General features: G+C 37.9%; 1 protein-coding gene across 7 annotated transcripts in view; it reads left to right on the top strand.

Annotated features, from left to right (window-relative positions):
- The window catches only part of shank3 (SH3 and multiple ankyrin repeat domains 3), a 153,172-nt gene that overhangs the window by 111,666 nt on the left and 16,633 nt on the right, over window positions 1-24,873 (top strand). For 6 of the 7 annotated variants that reach the window (XR_002754147.1, XM_023349086.1, XM_023349083.1 and 3 more), the window contains 7 exons: window positions 11,649-11,724; window positions 16,099-16,181; window positions 18,728-18,852; window positions 19,210-19,345; window positions 23,427-23,507; window positions 23,686-23,709; window positions 24,283-24,410. Coding sequence is in view for 6 of the 7 variants with exons in the window: in XM_023349086.1 (XP_023204854.1) it covers window positions 11,649-11,724; window positions 16,099-16,181; window positions 18,728-18,852; window positions 19,210-19,345; window positions 23,427-23,507; window positions 23,686-23,709; window positions 24,283-24,410 (653 nt within the window). In the remaining variant the exon portion in view is untranslated. The remainder of the gene's footprint in view (window positions 1-11,648; window positions 11,725-16,098; window positions 16,182-18,727; window positions 18,853-19,209; window positions 19,346-23,426; window positions 23,508-23,685; window positions 23,710-24,282; window positions 24,411-24,873) is intronic. The other variant, XM_023349089.1, reaches the window with a different exon arrangement.

Below are 24,873 nucleotides of genomic sequence, written 5' to 3'. Positions count from 1 at the left end.
GTTTTCAGAGAGCAGCCATAACACTAGTCAATGAATTGTCCTTGTTTGAAAGAAAAGATTTAAGATTCAGGATCACTTTATTGATCCCTTCCGGGAAATTATTTTTGACCAAATAATGCAAAAATAATAAAAATAAAAATAGAGTAAAACCAAAATAAAATAAAAATGAGTACTAGAAAGTACCAGAGGTGCAATACACAACAAACAGTACAATGCAATCAGCCACATCATTAGTCACAGACAGTTAGTTATGTGTTTGATGGTTGTGGCGATAAGCTGACACTGAGGAATAATGTCTCCTTTCAGCAGTTTTTTTTCCTCAGAAACAGTAACAATAAAGCCACTGAAATACTGTGCGTTATTTCAACAGGTCGTATTCAAACAACAAGCAAACATGCTAGCATTTCAGTAAGCTGTTATGCGTTAGCTGGACCAGGACATGAGCTTACTGAAAAGTCCATTTATTTTAGTAATTTATTTCACTGAGGGAAACAATAAGAAGATTAATTACTTAGACACGTGTTTTAAAGCCTTTAATTCTGCCAATTGTGATGATTTTCTGCCTGCAGCTAAAGAGAGCACAACGTTTGATATTTTAAAAATTACAACAGATCAATAAAAAATACAGAAATGTGAGTTTAATGAAAGGCATTTTTGCTTAAGGTTATTTTCAGCTATTCTCGCCATCCATTTTATTAGGTACACCTGTTCAATTGCCTGTTAACCCAAATAGTGAATCAGTTAAGTTTTTGTTGCACAGATTAATGGATCCATCCTACCTTCTCTGTTTTCATCCCTTCATGACTACAGTGCATTATTTTTCTGATGGCTGCTTCCTTAAGGATAATGCACCACAAATCTCAAATCATCTTAAACTACTGGAGCACCTTTGGGATGAGGTGGAAGAAGAGATTTGCAAGTGAGTTATTCTATGATGTCAATATGGACCCTAGTCTCTAAGGATTGTTTCTGACACTTGAGTCTATTCCACCAAGAACTAAGGTATTTTTAAATAGAACTCAACCCGCACCAGCAAAGTGTGCCTAATAAAGTTGTTAGAGACTATACTTATGCCTTAAGTAGTGTGTTATAACATTATAGTAATCAATTTTATTTACAGTGTCCTTTATATATCAAATTGAAATCTCAAAGGGCACCTTCACACACTGATGATGACAAGCTACTGGATTGTTGCTACAGCTGCCCTGGGGCAGTCTGACTGAAGTTAGGATACAGTTTTGCGCCAACACTAGCAGGCAACAGCTGAAGTGTCTTACCCAAGGACACAAACAACAAGGGTGGACAGACAGACCAGGAATCGAACTGGTAAACACCTACTTCCGTCACCACTATTGTCCCCATATAGCAGCTTGTTTTAACCTAGTTTAAACCCTATTTGAGTAACATATTGGGGAGGATTGGAGAAATTCATTTTGGGACTTAATATCTCTTGCTGTGAAAGAAAATTAAAAGGAGAGGAAGCAGTCTCTTAATCATTATTAGTGACTAGTTAAGTGGGACACATTTACAATACCATTGTGGACCATGCGATTTTGTCATTTTGGGAACCAAGTCTTCTTGGAATATCAGTTCAAAGAAATACACAATGGACTTCTAAGAAAACATAAGTAGACAATGTTCTCAAACTCCTCTAGGACTGGAAACCAAATAAGTACTTTAGAAAAGAGGGAAAGTAAGGGAAGGCAAAAAATAACACTCTCTATATCAGTCTTAGCATATTGTGTGAATGTGTGGGTGAATGAGTGACTATATTCAGTCACAGCAATGACTGAATGGAATCGATGTAATGTGAGGTGCTTTGGAGTCCTCAGGACTTGATAAAGTGCTATACAAAGCAGACCATTTACTATTTCAATCCATCAGCATTTGGTTTTGAAATTTTCATTTGCGTTTAATTATCACTGATTAAAATCAAATGTAAAAATTCAATTTTCACTAAATGTCCACCAGACATTTACCGTTGCTAAAACATAGCAACGGTAAATGTCTAAAGTCTTCCCCTGCACATAGTGAGGCTTTGTTTATCTTGTAAGCGTTTAGTGATACAACATTAATGTTTGCTGTCAACATCTGATTCCATGGACAGGAATTGTGTTGGAGTCCGTCACTCTACTCAAACAGAATCGGTTTGTCAATTAAGTAGCAGCTGTCAGACACAGTTGGCAGAAAGTAAAATAACTTACTCAGTAGGCGTATGTACTGATAGAGGACACAAAGTAAAGACATACAAAAACAACACATACGTTGTCTTATGTCTATATATCTGAGTCCTTGTGTGTTGATCCTGACTTTGTAGCCAAGATTCTGCATAAGGCTTACTGTATATGTGTCTCTTATGATTTGTCCTTGGCATAATTTTCTATAACAATTGAAAATTGTCTCTTATGATTTGTCCAAATCCAAACAAATGTCTCTTATGATTTGTCCTTGGTTTATACAGATGAATGATGGAAAAGTTGCAATTTAATACTGCGTCAGGACAGAGGACGTTACTAGTGGGAACTGTTTTTATTCTCCCAAGATGATCACCTGACCCTCTGGGGATGAAAGTTCAATGCTCTTAATAGACACTGCAATGTGACGTCAACAGAACAACCTACAGTTTGTGACAGGAGCAAATACACAAGAGAAAGCGAAAAATGCTTCAAAAAGGTGCAAACATGCAGCAAACAGCAAAATGTGGTGAAAATGCATGAATGATGCAAACTCCAAAACACACAAAAACAAATGCAACAGAAAAACACTGCAAACAAATTTTTCAGTTTGTTGTGGTCCACATGTTTAGCTGTGTTTTGCATTTGCTTCAGTTCAACATGCCATAGGTATATATTTTAGATTTTAGAACACTTTATTTTGTTACTTTCATTATCCAGTTATAATCTGAGCAAGTTCATAAACTACCATTCAGTGGAACCTTCTTTCAGAAAACTTTTTTTATTTGGCTGAATTACTCTTTTTTTGAAAGAGATTGCAAGTCACTCATCAGCAAGTCATTCTCCAGTGCTGACAGGTAAAATTCAGAGTGACTATTTAAATGCTGACACAAAGGAGCAGAGTATGTGCATGCAAATGAACACGCTTTTATTCACTTCTGTGCCTATACACGAACACACACTTTACTTATTGTCTATATTCTATGTGAAGTCAGCAGATAGATTAGCATTGCCAACTAATCCATCTTATTAAAAGGCAAAAGAGAGAGAAAGAAAGCGAGAGAAATAATAAAGCACAGGTTGTGGGACATGTCTTAGGTATTAAAGTTTAGCTGAGTCAGTATTATAGACAGGCAGCACAAGAACAGTCCAGCCATATAACCCTTGATAAAACCTCTGCAGATTGTGCCATAAAGTTACATATTTTTAAAGTGTGTGTGCGTGTGTGTGACTCTTGTTTGTTTGCTTGGCACAGACTGATGGCCACTTGCTGCACCTTTCATCAGAAGTCAGTCAAGTGTGTTGAGCTATCTCTCTTGGTGGAGGAGAGATCCATATGAAACCATAATAGATGGCAATACTATTTGAAGAATGAATCAATGCTGAAATCAGTCTGATGGTGGACAAGAGACATATCACATTTGACAAGGACTTGACTGGGGGACAGTTGGTTTCATGTGCTCGTGCTCATGCAGGCACACAATGATAAACAACTAAACAGGAAGGTAACTGCAGCTCTCAGAGTCTGGTCTATATTACCTGTACCTGTAGTTTTTTCAGGTAAAGTGTTAACATTTTTGGTCACTTCATCTATAGACATTCATAATACCAAAACATGACAGACACTACTCTTCACTCGTATGCTGTGTGATGAAAAGAACATTAGGTGGTACAAATGAAAGTGCGCTGTACATCACTTTGATTTGAGAAGGACATGGGAAAAGAAATCCCATGTTGTCAGTGATTATTACCTTTAAAATTTAGGTTTCATCTCTGGAAGCTTTGTTTCAAACTCCCTCATTGATCAACCTGGGCGTTAATTCCTATTGAGTGTAGAAACATCAGTCAGTCTATAGAAATGCAATTCTGAATCCTCCTCGAACATAGTTTAAAAAATAAGCAGTGTTAACACAAGTAAAGTTTATATACTGTAATTGTCATTGTTTGTATATTCTGAGTTGTCTATTTAGTTCATGTCACACCTTAAATGTTCAGATACAGCAGGATTGTCAACTGTGCCTTATTCTCACAACAACTGGATCACAACTGCATTGACCACAAAGATGCCCTCTTACAGTGCAGCCACATTATGTTTAATAAGGCATAGGATTATTTAAAAATTCATTATTCAATTTAATTATTGAATTTAAAAAATCAATAATTCATTCATTATTGTAATATTGTAAAAAATCAATCAATTTTAGACATGGAGGTGAGCAAAACCTAGATACTGCTACTAAATTTACAGTTGGACGATTAGGCAGTTAAGAGAAAGTAAATCATTTGGAGGAAATGAATCATTGCATTTCTGGGATTTTGAAAGCCTTTAAGGATTCTGTTTGAGATAAATTTGTTCTTCACATTCTGCTCCTTTCTTGTTACAGAATTAGTTTTTGGTGTGCATCTGTAGTTTGACCTTGGCCTCACGTGTGTTGTAATAGGTTGTCACAGGGTTTGAGGATCGTGTAAAGTAGTTCCCTCTGTTGTCTGATTGTAACTGAATTATTCAAGGCTTTTTCCTCTTTGACAGAGCTGAGGTATTTATAGGCGTTGGTCTCTGCCTCTCTTACTTACATGGCAACAACGAGCTCTCTGAAGGCTCTTCCACAAACGAACCAATTCTGAGGGAGAGGAGGAGAGGAAAGGCAGCAGAAAAAGCAGAGATATGAAATATTTGCTGGAGTTTTTGGCTTGCGGCTATAAAAGAATTGGACATTGCGGTCTAAGACATTGACACAGTTTCAGTGCTATTTGTCTTGGAAGTCATATTTCAATTTTAAAAGAACTAAAAATGACAACCTTTAACAGAAAATGGTGTTAAGGAATATTTATTAGCTGTCTACACAAAATGGACCTCCCAGGAGTGGTTTTAATTGTTTAAAGATGAAGATGAACTGCAAGACAGTCCCTGTGACTGATTCATGCAGGAAGATGGGAAAGTCATGGGTACAAGAGATAAACCCCTTGTCAAAGTCTTAGAGGAAACTGGGTGACTACAGATGAAAAATGATCCAGTCACAGTCGCAGATCTGCCCCTGGTGTGTAGTAGGATTGTTGGAGCAGTAACACTTGTGGAAACAGACCCAAGCAACTTCAAGGGTCATGAGAGGTACTGGGGTGACTACCACTTTTCTGCAATTACTTTAAAAGCACACTAATCGGACACCTCAGTTGTAGGCACAGATAATGCAATTTTAAGATGCTGTCATAATTTGCTTCACAAACCTACTCTTTGAAGGTTCAGCTTAATTCCAGAAGAGCTATCTTCAAATGAAATGATAAAATGCTAACCCTGGTCATTTGTGTTTAACCTGGTAGGTGATGTGGAAATGGAGGGGGAACAAGCTTGGAGGTGATGTCGCCTTGTATCCACCTCCACACCACAGCAGCTCCCTGAAAATAACCGCCATACTGTGGGACAGCATAAAAAACAAACAGTAAAACAGAGTTCGCCTTCCCCCTGTCGCCTACCCCCAACCCCTTAATGCTTCTATGGCTCAGTAGAAGTTCTACCAATTTTTTTGTGTTATTTTAAACACTATTTTAGTTGTGTTTTCTGCACTCTGTATGTTGTATCCACCAGGTTTTGGAGGACAACACACAGACAGCATGAACAAAGAGTCAGCTGGAACACACGACAGGGGAAGTTGGGATGTGTGAGTGTGTGGAAGCATGAAATCAAAAAGTCAATAAGGCTCTCTAGATAAATGTGTGTTTGTGCAAATGCACATGCATGTTGGTGTGTAACTTTATCTGGGTAAACCACCAGGGGTTAATTTTCATTCAGCAGGTTTCACTGTGTGTCCGGTTTGGTTTGTGTTCTCATCCATCTGTGTGTGTGTGTGTGTGTGGGTGTGTGTGGGTGTGTGTGTGGGTGTGTGTGTGCGTGTGTGCGTGTGTGTGTGTGTGTGTGTGTGTGTGTGTGTGTGTGTGTGTGTGTGTGTGTGTGTGTGTGTGCGTGTGTGTGTGTGTGTGCGTGGGCGTGTGTGTGTGTGTGTGCGTGTGTGTGTGTGAGAAAGAGAGAGAGATTTTGCGTCCTTCAGACAAGGACAGTAGGAGAGTTAACATCTGTCCTGAATAGAGAACTGTGGGCTCTAAAAGAAGCGTGAGCACCAGAAAGATAGCTTGTTAACATGCTGACTGAAAGCATGATATTGTATTTTAGCAAATGTGGTTTAATGTGATGCAAAGACTTAAATCTCTGTTATGAACCCATTGTTTCTCTGGTCTATCTTTTTTTTCACAAGGCATTGTCTTTTGCAGTATATGTAGGAAGAAGAAGACATTGGTAAAATGTGGTCCTCCTCTTTGTCTTACTAGGGAACCCCTGCTTCATTTTTATTTACTTAAGAGACTTCTCAAACCTCAAGTTATCTGGTCACAAAGGATTTTCACTGATCAAGTACAATTTAGACTTTCAAATTTCTCGAAGAACTTCATGAGTTATTTTTTACATGAAAATACATCTAAACAATGAATGATTCTTAGATCTAAAGGTTAAAGTTTTTTGACGTTTAAAACAGATTTTAGATTCTCATCAGAGGCCTGCACATAGACTGGTTTTGGCATGGATTGTTCGTCTCTTTGTGTATATTCATCTAGCTTTTATTATCACCTGTTTAAAAAAAATAGAAATCTCATTGAATTAGCACTGTGTTGACAGAAAGCTTGGTCAGAAATCTACTGCCCAATATAGTGAATCTGGTCAGAAATTACAATTTAGGATGATTAACTGATATTGTTCCCTTAATGGAAACAAACTGAGCTCAATATCTGATGATACTGAGGAAACATCTTGTTGTAAGTGCACTAAAATACATAAAAATACAAATACTTGGAATTTTTCCATCCATTAACCTAAATAAAATATTCCAGTCTAAGCCTTAGCTAGCTACACATACATATACCGATTCATGTCTAAATGAGGTCTATGTATAGCATGGAAATCAAGGTTATCGGTTATGTATTAGCAGCATGATTTCTTTTGCAAGTGAATTCAGGCATCAACATGAATGGTGTTGCCTTTCAAACTTCAGTTTTAGACACTGCCATAGTAGATGTTGCTGCAGGGGAAACCTGCCTGTATTCATGAAGAGGAAATATGATCTTCAACAACATTTGGTATTTTTCATTCATACAGGTGGAAAGAAAGGGCAATATTTCCTAACTGAATGGTCTTTCCTTTACCAGATTGTTTTAAAAGCAAACCACAAATCCACCATACCAAACACAACAGGCAACTCACTTTGTATTACCAGATACTGTATACTGTATGATTGTATATATAGTCATACAGAATTTAATTTTCTTCCTATTAATTTTGAATCCAGTCAGTGATTTGGGAAAAACTTTTTTGCTTTGCTCAATTTTACCCTTAATTTCTTGGTTCACATTGTTTAATAAAAATACTGCTCTCTCTGGACTTTTTTAAAGTGCAATTTGAGGTCAATTATGAGCGTGCACTTTCAGGCAGTTGTACCTCATATATTTATCCAAAAATATAGTAACTTAGTAACCTTTGATACTAAGTTAAGGGGATGAGGATCAACTGGATGATTTTATACCTTACTGGTTTAAAGTGTTCAGATATATTTTACTCAATGCCACAGAGGAAAGAAATTAGCAAGATAATGAGACAAGCCATTAAACATTTAATGGCATAATTTTTAGTCAGCCATTTATGTGAATTAATTAAGAACGATTTCTCATTAACAAGGCCCTGGCCAAGAGTAAGTATGAAAAGAACTCACAAAAGAAAAAAATATTCATGAACTTTTCATGTCAGATGTCAAACACGGTGGTGGAGGGCTGATGATGTGGGCTTGTTTTTGCAGGCTCAGAACATGGGCCTCACTCTGTATTGATTAAGTTGTCCATGATCTTGTCTGCAAATATTCCCAGAGTCAAATTTAAGTCTGAAAGTTAAACGTTTAGCAACATATATATTCCTTTATTTAATCAGGTAAACCCCGTTGAGATCTAGATCTCATTTTCAAGAGGGACCTGAGGGGTCATAGGGGTCATTCAACTTTTCAACAATCAAAATGATGATCGCTGAAGCAAGGAATGAATGAATGACTAAAGGTAAAGGTAGTAAAAAGCACAGTCACTGCTGACAAGACTGCTGTATAAGACTTTGAATCTCCCTATATGACATTCCTTCATGATTTCTGTGACCGTACTTGTTTTTTTAACTCTTGAGTCTAGATGATCATATAGGTGAGGAAGATCAGTGCATGTACATGTCTATATATTAGCATCAATAATGTTTCTTTAATTACAGTGAACACTTTTTGTGATGTCCTTTTGTTTCCATTTTGTGGGTGTGGGTGTGATGGATGACAGTGCTGTTGAGGTTATCGCTGCTATCACAGCCCTGCTTTTAGATGCTCCTGGGCTGTACAGAATACATGACAGTTCTGATGAATGAGCCACATTTCACACTTTTAGACCGCATCTGATCTCACAGTTTCCACATACACGCATGTATTATCCACACAGAAATGCATTCAGTACACAAACAACACTGTCACAGGCAGCACACACGCACAGTCATTTGGCTGATTTCCTTTTTCTACCCTCCCCCTTTAAGGCAAAGCCTTTTATTCGATTATATGCACAGCTGAATGATCAGCTGTCTTGATTTATAACATGTGAGACAGTTTGGAGTGATTAATCTCTCATCTGTAACTTTCGCAACTAATTACACCTCCTCCTTCATTATACCTTCCCCCTGGCTCTGCTGGTAAAATGTTTTCAGACACAAAGTAAACTGTTAGTTTATAGAAAACATTTATCAGTTCTTCCTTACCACTTTTTTATTTATCTACACTATCTCAAGAAATGCTTAGCTTTTTGTTAATGAAGAGATGTGATTAAAACAATTAGGAAACTCATCAGAGGCTTTGCAATTAATTAATTGCTATTCATCCTATTTAATCAAACAACAGTATTTGACACAAGCAAAGTCTTTAGTTAAATAATACACTCTAATTATGGATTGAATTAGTATACCAATTTATAGCAACCATATTATGATGTTGCACAATTATTTCTATCTTGATTTAGTGTTTATGTTGTAGTTTATTCAAATATGCAGGCTCAAGGGAAGTTACATTAGAAAGCAGGGCACGTAAACTATGGACCTTAACAGAGGGGCCACTTTTCATTGGCTGATGCCCATTCTACGTGGTCACGTGCGTGGCAGTCTCACAAATACACACTTCCCGTTAGCTAAGTACAGCATAATGGCAGAGCTGATACAACTTCTACACCTTGAAGCCTGTCTGCTACACAGTCTTGCGTTAGCTAAACAGATCAATATGCAATGTGTCTGTATCTGACATACACTAAAGATTTTATTTTAGCAGAAAAGGCTTTGGACTAAACTGTTACTCGTGTTAGCCACGCTAGCACCAAGTACAGCTAGTCAGTCAACCATCGCTGTGTTCAGGGAAGCGCTGATTAATAATCGAGAAATAAATATCAAGCCTGGAAACTTGATATCGTAACGGACTGAATGTTATGTTTTTAACTTAATCTTTGCTCGTCTTGCGGGGCGCAGGCGGTTGCCACGGTAACAGGTGTGCTTAAACTACAAAGAGAGAGAGAGAGAGTAAAAGGGTAGGAGTGGTTTTGAGTTGATCACCTGTTCGGGTTATTTTACGTAATTATGTGAAATTAAATTACTTATATCCCAACTTCAGAAGATTTGCCTTTACCTTTACAGAGCTCTTTGGTTCCTCCTATCAGTCTGTAGCTTCTCATATTGACGTCATCAAACCAAATTTCAGATCTACCATAACTGACTGACACCTGCTGGCCTCAGGTTTGCAACCAGCTTGTGACTAAGAAACCAGTAACCTCCTCCCAGATGATGACATGAACTTGTTAGTTCCTTTGTCCATTGTAGTAGCTGATAAATTGTGAAAAACCGGTAGAAATGATGCACTAATGGAGTCATGTTTACATAGAAACAACGCGCTGCAAGGCTTTGCTTGTGAGACTTGCGGTCACGTGGGTCGGTTGTGGGCGGAGCTTGGTAAGGTCCATTAGCTCTATTCATCATTAGACAATCATGCAGCTATTTCTATTCTATTCTAAAAATTCAATTTTTCTATATTTAGTTGAAAATCCTTCCAGTCACTCTTATGTTGGCTTCTAAAAACATGACCCTTTCAGCTGCTTTCAGGGGAAGACCTGGAAGGCTTCTCTGAAAGGTGAGACCCATCATAAGAAAGCGATTCCTAACTGTGGGTTTTAGTCTGAACTTTTAAACATTAATGTTCTTACATTTGAAATTATTTCTCTTTTTTTTCTTTAGATTTGAAGATTTGACACAGTTACTTCCTAAGTGTTATATTTCTTCTAACACATAACCTGTTTGATTTCTTTCTCAGCTGTATCAAGAATATTTTATTGGCTTAGTTATGTGTATCAGACGTGGACATCTTTTTTTCACTGGCCTCTCGTGTTTTGCTGCCTTACATGAGGTATAGTAAAGGAAACAAATCCAAAGCCAGACATGTGACTGGGTCTTTATTGCAGATTTACAGCAACACGCTGTGACTTTCACATACCTGCCAGGGCGACCCTGCTCTGACAGCCTCTCTCATTTAAACAGCTTCTGTGTGGGCTCTAAGGGTTGTGTGCTGTTTAGTCAGCATATTACTGTTCAGGGTAGATGCAGCCTGTATTATCAGGATGAGAAGAGGGCATTGATCTCTATCAGCATGCATGGAGGGCAAATCCACATACAGACTGAAACTACACACATATACAGTACACAAATTGAGCTCTGTTTCTTGCCTATTAAAAAAATCTTTGTTAAATATGCAATTATGTTGCAGTTCAAAAGCAAAAAATAAATAAATAAATAAAAATACCATGGAAGAATTATATCCTGTTATGGCATGAATGATGAAGAATGCTAATGATAATTACTTCTCTGTGGTAGCTTAATTTCTCTCTGTGTGTGTTTGTTGAAATAGATTATGGCTTATGTATTAGCAACATGCTAAACCAAAAATGGGATATTTGGGGAATTTTTTTTATCTTTATATACATTTTTTTTAAATATTGCAACATTTATTGCTATATGAGGGCTGAAAAAAAGCTTACAACAAGGAATATGTTTACTGACTTTGCTTTTATCATCTCAGCTTCTATAAAATCTGAAAATTTAACCTTAGTTAATAAAAACAAAGACAGCTTAGATTTCAATTGTTGAATTTTACTTCTTTATTAAATATTCAGATTGAATACCAAAATTTGATAGCCTAATTACAAAATTATCGTCAAAGATGACATTCAGACTGAAATACACATTGTCGCATTTATAGAAAAAAACTTTATGAATTTTGCTTTAAATTTCTTAAGATCTTATTGTCACTGCAACATGAGCAAATGTATACAACACTTTTTAATTCTAAATTGTGTAAATAGATTCACAAGGCAATTCTTTGTTCTTCACAGAGACCCGGGAGGACCGCAATAAGAGACTGTTCAGACACTACACTGTGGGGTCTTATGACAACTTCACCTCATACAGGTACTGCCTTTGTTTCAGTGTCTGTGTGTGTGTGTGGCCTTGCATGCTATGCTGCAGCAACTTTAATGGTCATGTCACAAGGAACTTTTCTCCCTGTTGGGTTAATAAAGTCCATGCAAAAAGGTGATGAAGTGCAGTGAGGTTGCTGCCATCTAAGGTAATGTAGGTGTCACTGCACTCTCTTCTGACTATTAAAAGCAAAGCAAATTATGTGACCTAGCTCGGTTTCTGTCTGTACAGATGCTTGGTACAGACAGATGCCTTGTATTTTTCTGTGTGAATATATAGCTGCTATGCTATTACTAGGTTTTTTTTAGATTAAATTTGTTCTACAGGTTTTTTTTTTATGTTTTCATGTCTCATGTAAAGATGACATTTGTTGTCTACAAAATGTAAACATTTGCTTTCTATTAAATTATTGGAGAGAAGAGTAGCAAAATAGGCGTTTTTGCCTATTGATTAAGTTATCAATAGGGTTGTTCTCTATGAACATTATTTCCACCAACTCTACCAGCCTTTAAAAATGTCAGCATTTTATACTTTACTTCAAAGCTACTTTACTTCAGATTAAATTACAAGTTTCAAAAGAACCATATCTGTTAAGTTAAACGACACTTTTAAAGTCAATATATGATGACAAACTGTATGTGAGATATTGTTGCAAGTAGATTCATAAACGTTTGAAGATGAAAATTGTATTTATTCTTAGGAGGCGTATATTAATATATTCAGCTCATGAGACAAGTCAATATATAATATTGGTTTAATGAGATTGATACAAGAAAAGATTTCACAAATATTTCAAATATTAGTAAAAAAGTTTATTCCTTATTACTTAAATGGAATGAAAGTTTTATTCCATTTAAAAGTGTGGTAAAAAATTATCTCTTTGCTATAGAATTGTGTGGCTAGTGTACTAAAAATTTACTTCTGAATTTACTTTTTTACAAGGCAACACACAATTTTGAAGGAAAAACTTAAATCATTTTCAAAAGTTTTTTGGAAGAAAAATCTGAAAAGTGTGGCATGCATTAGTTGTCATCCACCTTAAGTCAAATGTATTTAATTTAGAGTTTCTTTTCAAAAACTTTGGAGAGAAAAATAATCATTGGTGTCAACAAGGATCCCAGGATGTGTCAAAGAAGACAACAGTGAGAACTTTTTACAGAGGATAACTTCAAGGTCACCGTCCAAAATATATTACATTGCTGAGACAACAGCACAGCAATGTCTGACTGAACAACAATGAATATGTGTTTTGAATGTCTTCATGATGCAGACGTTCTGGTCTACATCATGGTCTGATGGTCTTTTATTATTGAGCTATATTAAGCTTTCTTTATCTTCTCATCAATTGTGGTCAGCATCCCCACATCATGATGCTGCCGCCACAATGCTTTGAAATTTTGGACAGTCCGTTTCAATGTGCTGTGCATAGTATGTTAGAATCAAGAAGTAAAATTTTGGTCTTATCTGATCAGGACCTTTTTTTCACATATTGGCTGTGTTCCTTACCTGGAATGTGGCTAACTTTAAACCAAATTTCATATAAAAATATATTTTTTTCTTGCCATTTTTGCATAAAAGCCATATTTGTTCAGCTACTGGTTGAACAAATATGGTTCTGTCCAGAGATTCTCCAACCTAAACTGTGAAACTCATGCAGCTCCTCCAGAGTATCGGCCTCTTCTCTCATTAATTCTGTCGTTGATCAACCTGTCAGTTTGGATTGAAGGCCATTGTGTTTTGGTTGCTTTGAAGTTAGTTGGTACTCTATTCATGTTTTAATGATAGATTGAATGGTTCTCTGAGAGATTTTTAATGTTTAGGGCATGTTATTATAATCAAACCTCGCTTTAAACGTATCTACTGCTGTGTTTCTGACCTTTCTGTTGTGTCCCATGGGGTTGCTAGTAACATCTGGTGTGAATTTTATATAATAGATATAGAATAAAAATATATTTTATGAAAATGGTCACATGTTAAACAATTTCATTATCTACTATATGAGGCCTTATGTTTGACATTGCCTTACCGGAAGTTGTACTTGTAGTTAGTCATATCTAATTTGCTTACATTTATTTTTGAAAAACATGACTCTTTAAATCTGGCTGTTAAATGTGAGTTTCAGTTGCAGAAGTTAATTATAAGCAAAAAAAAAACAATCCTATATTGCTTTTATGCAGAATTTTGGAGTCTTAGTTCAAGTGAGAATACATATGATGTGAAGCTTTAAACAGGCAAAGCTGCTTAGTGTTGCCTCTCCAGCACAGCATTGTATGCATAATAATTAGCATAAAATGGATAAAAAGCATTTTATGAAATCAGACTCAACCACCTCCAGCAGAAAGGTTGGTTACCCATCTCCTGGCTCCAGCAGTGGGAGCTCTGTGAGTCTGAGAGGAGTTTATTCAGTTGAGCTAATGAAACTGCAGCTCCCTGTCCAATTGGAAAGTCACTCCTCCATATCTGCCTCAGCTGTCAAGGATACTGTAGAAATGTTACAAAGACTTGGAAGAACATTTGTGTGTTAGTTGAATTATGTTTAACACACAAACAAAAGATATTACTCCTGTTTGTGCACACTAGACTTAAGTAAATTAAGTGAGTCTTCAAATTTTACGGTTGAACATTAGAAATTATCTAAGTGCACACTCACTGGCCACTTTATTAGACACATGTTTAAACAGAGTACCAAAGTGATTTTGGTCCATAGTAACATTTGTGGACTGCGCACTCGTGTTGCGATATTTTGGAGTACATAAAAATCTTTGTCATGTTCCTCAAACCGGATTGAGATGATTTGAGCAGCGCTGCTGGAAGAGGGCAAGGTGGCACAGTGTAGTCATAAAGTGATGGGCATGGACAGGAACAACTACTGCTGCTACTACTCAAGTAGATTATAGTGTTTAAATAACAAACAACTGGTACTAAGGACCCAAAGAGTGTCAACAAAATACAGAGCATAACATTACACCACCTGTAATATAATTTCTTTGTAAATGTAGTCTGTCTTTTTTATCCCAGGAGGAATAGCTGACGCAGCATGCTGCTAATTCTAATAGGGATCTCAATAAACATAAACGTAAACCAGCCTGAATTGTACATACTTTTCAGGAGTGATCTATGCTTTCATGTTGTTTGCATGAAATTCTGACCCTACTGTCTGAATGCTGCCGCTGAAATTGAGACACAAACCAGGAAGTAATTTTTTCCATGTGTTATTGTCGAAACCTGTTGAGTCAGTGTAAAATATAGCCTTAGTTCCATATTCCCTGCAGACAGGAGCAACACCCAGAGTAGTCTACTGCTGCTGTAGCCCATTTGCGTCAAGGGTCAATGTGTTATATTTTTAGAAAGCATTTTCCTCATACTGGATCTGTCATCTTTTCAGACCATTCCCTGTAACACAACCTTCTCTCAACCACAGAGAGAAGGTTGTGAATGAAAAACAGCAGATCAGCCATTTCTGATCAGCCTATCTAGCACCAAGAATCAAGTAACATTCAGGTCACTTAAATCGGTTTTATTTCCCCATTCTGATTTACGGTTTGAATTTCAGCAAGTTGTTTTCACCATATTTAGATGGCTGAAGGCTCTGAGTTGGTTGACTGATTTGCTACTTGAGTTTGAAGCAATGGAGGAGGTGTACCTAATTAAGTGGCACATAACTATAGTTGAATATCCATATCTGCATTTTTTTATTATGAAAATAACCCTGCTTGCTGTCAAGCACTATTGTACTTAGCAAACGTTTGGCTCAGAATTTAACAAGTACATACGTGAGAGATTTACTCTCTGAGGTGTGAGGGGACCAACAGTTTAAGACCGCCTAATACCTGACATCCCTTAACACTCAGAAAAATCAGGTAGTGATAAACTGCTTTGCTTACTTTTCTGTCCTGTTTCTTCTGTGATCAGTCAGAGCACAATACTGCATCTGAGCTTAATCTGACAGTTTCTCTTACAAAATCCCTAAACACTCCTCAGCGTAAGTCTCCAGTGGGGGATCATCTGGAGGTCTTAGAGTTTATCCGAGAGATACTTCAGTCATGGGGGACCCTTTTACCTACTTATTTCCTCTCACACTCAAACCTGTTCCTTGTGCCCATCTCAAAATACTTGAACAACTCCTGGGAATCCTGAGCTGTGATCTTTTGCTTTGCTTTTAACCTTATTGGGAACGACAGTACAAGCGTGTGTGTGTGTGTTCACCCCGGTGTGTGTGTGGGTTGTGTGTGCCTCTCCACCTCCTCCAACGACTCAGCCCCCAACCAGTCGACCCTCTTCACTCCACTACCCTTTACCCTCCTTGTTTGTGTGTGCAACAATGGTGTTAAACTCACCCCTGCTCTACCTATATTTTCTCGACAGTGACTACATCGTGGAAGAGAAGAATGCTGTTTTACAGAAGAAAGAAAATGAGGGGTTTGGTTTTGTCCTACGTGGAGCCAAAGGTGAGTTATAAAGCTCGCTGACACTGGAACCTCCCCGTCCACAGCGCTTGTGCTTTTCAATGCGTAACATTGATCTGTTCTCATAAGGAGTTAGATGATCTGAGTCATCGAGTTCATCTCAGTCAGTATTGTGACTGTTTTAGTCAACAACACAAGCGGCTTTGGTGAACAATCAGCTTATTTACTCAGATGCACTCAGCCGCGTGTGCGTGCGTGTGTGTGTTGTGTGAGTAAGAGAGAGAGAAAGAGCATGTAGACCTTCTGGTAGCGTCATCCTCGGCCGAGCTGTCTGCTCGCTGTCCCATCTGTTCATCGCACATGTTAGGCTTTAGTAGAGAAACATCATCTCTAGTATTCCTTTCATTTTTGCTCTTCCTTTTCTTTTTCTTCCGATGCATCCTTCTTTCATCCTTCCTGTTGATTATCTCTAAATTCTGTCAGCCCTTCCGCTTTTTAACCAAATCCACCTTTTGACTCATACTCCGTAATTCGTTTTTACGAGCACACACGTGCCAGCTCCCCGCTCGTGGTGGTTACCATGGCAGCCTCTCTTCGGCAGCTTGCCGGGAGTCTGAGTGTGCTTTACTGCTCTGTCACTCTCTACCATGAATCTTTGCTCGCCCCACTCTCTTTTTTACTCGTTCTTTTACTCTCCAGCACCCTCAGACACACACACCGTGGTTCACTTAGTAGTCCTTTGAGAGCTCTCATGTGTCAGTAATTTACTCACACTTGCGTTGAGATTAAACAGAATTTGTTATGCTGCACTCAAAAAATTGTTATAGATCGTCTGCATATAGATTGGGATTTTCAGGCAGAGCTGCATGTTTGTTCAGGGATTGAAGCGAGTATAAGTTGGACTCAGTATGCAAAACAGGCATATTCACTAAAAGTACTAATGTTGTAACTACAATTCTCTGGTTTCATTACTGAAAATGTAGAATGTAAACACAGTAGGTTTGGGTCACGTAAACGAGACAGCGATGTCTCAGGAACAGGTTATCCTGATTCAGCAGAACATTGTGGATACTTCACCTTGATTCTAATCCAAATGCACTTTTCAGAAAAGGGCTGCATCAAATATGACAGACATTTTAAAGGCATGAAGGTACTTGATGTTCCACAAAATTTCTTTCATTTTCTCTTCTTCAGACCCGCATGACACTTTCTTTTAATTTGCCAGCATACAAGGCAGGAAAGAAAAATGTTACAGCAGCTGGTAAGAGCTCCACTACAGTAAAATCACATGAAGGCTTTAGGTTCCTCCAATCACCTTTATTGTGCATGACGTATTGTGTAGTTTAGTTAGTAAATATATGTCAATCAGTGGAGACTTGTTAACTTTAATGTCCACAGAGGCTCACAACTTACCAATATCTGTGAATACTTGAGGCCACGTCTAAAAAAGGCTTGTAACGGTCTATATTGATAGTACAAACACAAAATATACCTTAATATCCATTAATATGCACAATGGAAACTGTCTTAGCACGACTACAGAAGCTAACAGGCTTCCTTATCTCACTCTTAGGGGTTTGAGCAATCAGTGCCAAAGACAATGAATGGTGCTCCTGGATTGGCTGTTTTGCCACTTGTGTGTCAAGTGGCATTGCACTCACGTTTTCAGCTGCCCAAGCTTTATTTTCTTTCCAATATTTAAGAAAAACATCTGTAAATAAGTGCAAATAATTTGGGTTGCATTACACAGAGATATCTGTAAATAATACTTTCACTGTGTTTCTATCGAGTTACCCATAATAAGCTCTAAAAATGTTTGAATACAGATTACCGTAAAGACAAAAGTCACATATAAAATCTCTGGTTGTGACTTTTTTTTCTTCAAGCAAAATTCTGTTAAGTTAATGAACACTTAAAAATATCTCTAGAATATTTCCTCACAGAGTCTAATCATTTTTATAGTGTCTGATTTCAAAGTAGCTTTTTGAAGAATGTAGGGAGTAACATCAGGTCAGTGACTGGTCCTTTACTGTGTCCCAGGACAGAATGAGACTGTTAGACTGCTGAAAATAAAAGTGTCAGGCCAAATTTGTCCTCAGGTTTTTCACACCCCTGTCCAGACACAGACTGGGCTGGACGGATGTTGCCTTCAATTGAATCATAGAATAGAGGGAGGGATTTAAGCAATAAATAAACTGTCCACCTCTTAAACAGTTGCTGTCACTAAGGAGAAATATAAAAGATTCATCCAGCACTAATGGCTTGAGAAATTGATGTGCTGGACGTGATTCTAAGGCTAAAATTTAAACCATATTGCTATTTTTGGACTCCTCTGTACATTGTGCATTTGTATTACTCTCAATAACAATAACATCTTAACCAGATAATGTAATTAAAACCGTTTGGTTCTTTGTAGAGCAGTATTTGGTTTCCCAAAACAAGAAAACGATGGAACAATTAAAATCCAGCCGGCCTTTTCCTGAATGTTGTTTTTGGTACTGAAGTGTATGGTTTTAACTACCATATTTTCCAGACAGACATTGTAATTCTCAATGTATGTTTAAATCTATTTTGTTTTATCTTTATAGCCGAGACTCCCATTGAAGAGTTCACTCCCACCCCAGCATTCCCTGCCCTGCAGTACTTGGAGTCAGTGGACGTGGAGGGGGTGGCCTGGAGGGCTGGTCTCAGGACGGGGGACTTTCTCATTGAGGTAGTTAAGAAAAAGTGTGTGTGTGTGTGTGTGGGTGTGTGTGTGTGTGTGTGTCTTCATTCAAAACATTGAAAATTGAGGTAATTTCTGAAACACAGGAGTAAACCAATTTCTGAACTTTGCTGCATTTAGTACATGTGTATTCTGTAGAGAATTTTTTTTTATTAATTTAGATGTAACATTGTAATAATCTTTGTGGGATAAGTAATTGATATCATAAACAATAATGTAGTTTTATTATTTATTTAACAAATAAATAATATGATAAACTTGCAAATTTTTCATGTGGGGTGACCAGAATTTGATCAGAATTTTATCAGCATTGACCCAGTTTCTGTCGTCTTACATTTTTTCCAGGTGAACGGGGTGAATGTAGTGAAGGTGGGCCACAAGCAGGTGGTGTCTTTAATCCGGCAAGGGGGGAGCAGACTCCTAATGAAAGTTGTTTCTGTAACACGCAAGCCAGAGTCGGAAGAAATTGTTCGAAAGAAAGGTAAGGCTATTTAGAAGTAATAATGTCATTTAAGGAAATATTACAACTTACGTGTAAAAAAATTACTTCATATGTTCACATTGTTTAAGTTTCCAAGCTAATGGTTACAAGTCAGGTCTGTGGTATATATGATGTGATAAGGCCCTTGGAAAAGAGTGGATGGTTCTTCATAACAAAGTGAGATGTGCTAAAGAGATTGTAACTTACTAAAGGACACAAGGACTGACAAAAAGATAGAGAAAAAGTTTTGGACTGGTGGAAACGGGACAGTTCTATTTGTGTCTAAGAGCTACAAACAGATTGTCAGACAACCCTTAAGCACAAGTCACAGTGCACTGTGAAGCATTATGACTTAGGTACTGTGCTGTTCAAGGATGATTCTCATGCTCACGCTGTTTAACACATAGGAATCATACAAAAGTTAAAATACCTCAATTTACTTTGAAGAGTTGAAGTCAAGCATGGTGAAAGGAAATAGCCCTGACCCCAAACACATCAGAAAGAATTTCCATTTTTGTTCTAGAACCATCATAAGTGGTGTGGAGAGTGGCCATTTGTACACGAGTGCCAGAAATGTTCGGCGGTATGCAAAAAGAAAACATGACGTTTTCTGAAACAGTGGTTATAAAGATTAACATAAACTTAAACACTGAAAGATATGTTCATTTTTCGAACAGACTACAACTTCTTAACACCCAAAGATTTCTTGTTTTCTCCACATTCTGTTGAACAATAATGAATTTAATAAATTTTTTCATGTTATGATTTCACATTGAGTGCACTGTGTTCTCAATACAGTGTTGTGAATGAAAATAAAGCCATCATAGGGATTTTGTTCTTTCCTCACTTTTTTAAACACAACTGAAGCTCAGTGCATTACGTGTTGTAATGGAAATGCCCAATTGGCTTTTATACACATATTGGTGTTTCTATGTTGTCAGGAATATTTCCACATTGTAAATTTATGTAGTTTCCATGTCAACCAGAGTTTGCCATTACTTTGCGCCCACACAATCCTGGCACAGTGATCTCCAACCTTTACAATTATGTACATTGTAATACATGCTAGACTAGTAGTGATTGTTGAAATTTAGAACCAGAAATAAATGGGTTTACTCTAAGACAGCTGAGTGCCCTTTTTGCTAAATTGTATTACTGATTTGTGGTCTCAGTTCACATCTTTCTTTGTCTTTCTCACACTTAAGCCAGTTGTAAAGGCTCATTAACTTTTGAGGTCGACGCCCGCACTGTGGCGGGCATGACGTCATGTTTCTGTGTGTGTTTTTTGCTCCAATGTGATAATAAATTTTGTCAAAATGAAACAAACACTGTAAAATCACAAAGTTTAGGATGTTCTGAAAATAATGATACCAAACAAGGTAAGGTAAATAGTTTTTATGGTGAAAATATAAGGGTAAATTCAAAATTAGACCAAAACGGCCATTTAGACCCAAGACTCCAAAGGGTTAAAGCCTTTTCTGCTTCATACTATGAGCTTTCCCTTTGATAGTTCAGTGTTATCTTAAAAGGCAATTACAAATTACCTGTAGGAATGAGCATGGATATCGGTCCTTGTGTTGGGCCTGTTGTGTTCAAGGTACAACAAATTTCTGGAGTGCAAGTATAGCCTCTCACATGCAGTGATGCTAAAATGGAATTAGACTAGAGATTTGTTCACTGCGGTGACTTTTTTTGTGTTGATTTAATTGCTGACACATTCTGTTGGTATTGTGAAGATTAATGCACATAATCTAAATTGAAGTAAGTAATTTTGCATACAGCAGTATCCGTTTTCTGCAGTTTAAATCACTGTAATTTAACTGTAATTTTCTACATCATAATTTTAGAGTGATTTGTATATTCTCTTTCTGTGTGTATTTGGGATCGTGGTCTGTTGGACCTGAGGTTTGAACTAACTGATGTTGTAGGAGTTGGACTGAGGCTGTAAAACCTGAGGATGCAGTACCAGCTGCGAAGCATGGAGGCGTTTTCATTTTACTGTGGGTTGTTTTACTACCACAATAACGGGGGATTCGCAAAAAGTGGGCGGAATAATGACAAAGTATTATGTCCGAATTCTTCTGTCAAACATTGTTTAGATGGTTACAGTGGAGGCACAGCACAGTATAGGAATGGGAAAATTAAACTGACACCTAAGGTAAAAAAAAAAAAAAGCTACTTCTTAAAATCTATTTAAATGAACTCCACAATTTTGAATGAGAGTGGTCAAATGTGGGCCTTTATGTTTGATGGGCAAACATATATTTTCTCTTTTTTCTTTTTTTTACAATTTTTCCTTTTAAATTGTGTTCTGGTTTATAGCAGTTAAACATCTGTTCAAGATTTTTTTTTGCTATAAAGATCTTTTTGGATAAAGAAAACAGTCCGTCTCCAAAATACAACAGGGCATACTGCATTCAAATTCTGTTTTTAAGAGAGCTGTGGCTGACAGCATTTTGTTGTTAAAACCTTCTTGCTTTTGAAATTACTTATTTGTGTGGAAAAACAAAATATCAAGATTTATTTATATTTCACAGTTTCAACTTCTACAGGCTTCAATAGATACGTTTGCCCTTTAAACAAAAAGATTAAAGTGTTGAAAAATATGTCTTATGATCAACCAAATGGATTGTTTCACATTAGATAAAAAACAAAAGTCTTGTCCTTAGTTTACTTCACCTTTCTTCTGTTCTTTTCGGCTCCCTAAGCCGCGCTGAACACCTTCTGCCGCCACTCATCGACTCCAGTTGGACAAACTCTCCTTATTGCGCTTCACCCTAGCACAAATACAAATACAAATTTCTCTGCACCATGCGTGGCCTCACTACTGCCACCGTTGCTATGGTGACTACAATGCATGTTTGAATTAAGCATTATATTACAGCAACTGCAACACTCTCTCTCCATCTGAGCCTCTCTTTTTCCATCCTCCTCTATCTGCTCTGCTCCCTGCTTCTGTAGCAGAGTGTGCAGGCTGCTGAGGAAATGAAGATATTTGGACAGTACCCGGGATGGCGTATGTACAGTAGACGTGCAGCTGCTGCATCGGGGCTTGTGTGTGATCTAGGGAGTTATGGCTCTAGAGGGCTGCTTTCAGTGTTAGCTGGTTGGTCTTAGAGTGAGCTGATTGAGTGATTGACAAGAAATTTGGGATTTTTTAGACATTATCCTCTAAAAACTGCTAATGGGCTGTGGCTTTACCGATACTGTCTTACTGCATGATATTTTGCTGTTACTGCTAGATTGTCTGCTCTCTTTCCAGTTTAGTTATGCACAATATTTAATTGCATTTATTTTGAAGCCTATAACTTTGCGGTTTGGTTTTTGAATCCATTGTTTGGCAGATATGATTTACTGCCTTGCCTGGGAATTAACAGCCCAGTTGCCTTGTGTGTTTGTGTGTGTAGTGAGCTTGGAAGGTTCCCAAGGGCTCTTGTAATGTAAAGGCTGCAGCGCATCATTTTCCTTAGCCGTTAAATTTGCTGTCATCTCTTTGTCTGTCGGCCCTCGTGTCGTTATGTCTTCCCTCAAGGAGTTTTCTTTGTGCGAGTTCAGGCATGTGAGTGTAAACTGAAGTGTTAATGTGTTTCTATCAATTGCACATCTGCTAAATTCAAGGCGGGCAGTATATTAAAGGGAAGATGGATGGGTTGCTCCCTCTCCTTTATGCACACATTGCACTTATGCCTACTATTGTAGCAGACAAATTATGTTGTTCTGTGTTTAATGGAAGGATTCAAACAGCTCGGGATGCTACAGAGAAGAGTGACTTGTTCATTTACTGCCAATGGGCTCCTCAACAGAGGGACATTCTGGCAGCACAAAGATTACAAACCTGAAAGTTGCAAAGAAAGACAAATTAATAAGCCATCAGACAAGAAGAGAAACATGAAGAAGTTGAGCTTCAGCCGCAGCGTGAACAAGTGCGAGACCTCCAGTTCCCTTGATTACACGCAAATCAAAGCAGTGAAAACCAGATGGGCCGTCCGACTGGGGGACGCCAAGAGGGCACTGAGTCGCAAAGCCAAAGGATTTTCATCCACAGCAACATCATCCTCAACTCCATGCCTTGTCTCCACAGCTCCCCCTCCACCCAAGAGAGCTCCCAGCACCACCCTGACGCTTCGCTCCAAGTCCATGACAGCTGAGCTGGAGGAACTGGGTGAGTGCCTAAAAACTGGCGAACAAACTCAACACTCTCTTCCTCCTTTTGTTTCATATTTCCTACTTGACTCTGTCATTAAAATATGGCGTGTCTCCTAACTTTTAGAATAGTCACTTGTGTCGCCTTGTTCTTGTCATTTTCCCTCCTCTGCTGACGCTATCTTTTTCCCACCAAGCTTCTGCTCGGAGAAGACGAGGAGGTGAGTTTGACACTTCTCTGAGCGTCATAATCATGACTTATCACTGCTGTGTCATTAGAGCAGTGCGGATTTGGACCAGAGGCAGTTTTTGATCTGAGCCGTTTGAGCAGTTGCCCAGGGCAGCATTAGGAAAGGGTGCACCAGACAGTAAAATATATACCAGTTGTGCCCTGAAGTTTTCTATTGCTGTTGTGCATGTGCATTGCAGTAGGCTTTCCCTGCTTGCTGCTTTTATTTTCAGTTGTGAGGAGCGGTATAAGAGAGGAAGAATTTATGCAAGACTTTCACTGATTCGGACAACAGAACAGATGAACCGCACTCACTTTCTTTGGCTGTCCTTAGTTCTCCACTTTGTTTTTTCACCTCTTGGTTCCAGAGAAGAGAACTAGCAAACATTTACAAATCATTTTTCACCCAAAACACAAATCAAGATTTCACACTGTACCGTAGAGTTATGTTTTGGATTTTGTCTTTTCTTTCTCTTTCATTGACATCCATATCAGAGATTATAATAGAACATTTCCATGGTCTTACATCTTAGCATTTAGTTCTGGCTCATTTCCTTTTTAACAGAAAGACTAGATGAGATGTTGGCATCGCAGGAATCTATGTTGCATTCTCAGCCCCCGGAGGCAGATTACAGAGCAGCCACTGTCAAACAGCGGCCTACCAGCAGGAGAATAACACCAGCAGAGATCAGTGTGAGTGAACCTACACACAGCACACTTCCAGACACCTCTATGTGCCATGCTGCTCTACATACCAATTCTATCTGAAATACGCTGTTTTTGGTGTTTGGTCCCCTACAAAGTTCTTCTGTTTTTTTCTTCTTTTTTTTGTCACGCTTTAATGATTCAGATTAGAAAATAAATTTTGATATTGGATAAGAATGAAACGAGTAAATACAAAAATCAGTTTTTAAATGATGATTTCATTTATTAAGGACAAAAACTTACCAATGTAATCTGCCGCTGTGGGGAAAAGTGTTTGCCCCCTAAACATTTTAACTAGATTTTGTCTTGGCACAAGACTGACATCAGGAGTTTGAGATAACTGGTAATGACTCTTAAGCACCACAGCTGAAGAATTTTGCTCCACACAGTTACTGGCTATTTCTGCGATAAGTTATAGAGATCTTACTGAAGTTTCTTTAAGGTGGCTTTG

The sequence above is a fragment of the Xiphophorus maculatus genome, chromosome 2 (genome assembly GCF_002775205.1).
Source record: "Xiphophorus maculatus strain JP 163 A chromosome 2, X_maculatus-5.0-male, whole genome shotgun sequence".
Classification (NCBI taxonomy): Eukaryota; Metazoa; Chordata; class Actinopteri; order Cyprinodontiformes; family Poeciliidae; genus Xiphophorus; species Xiphophorus maculatus.
This window is presented reverse-complemented; position numbering and strand designations above follow the sequence as displayed.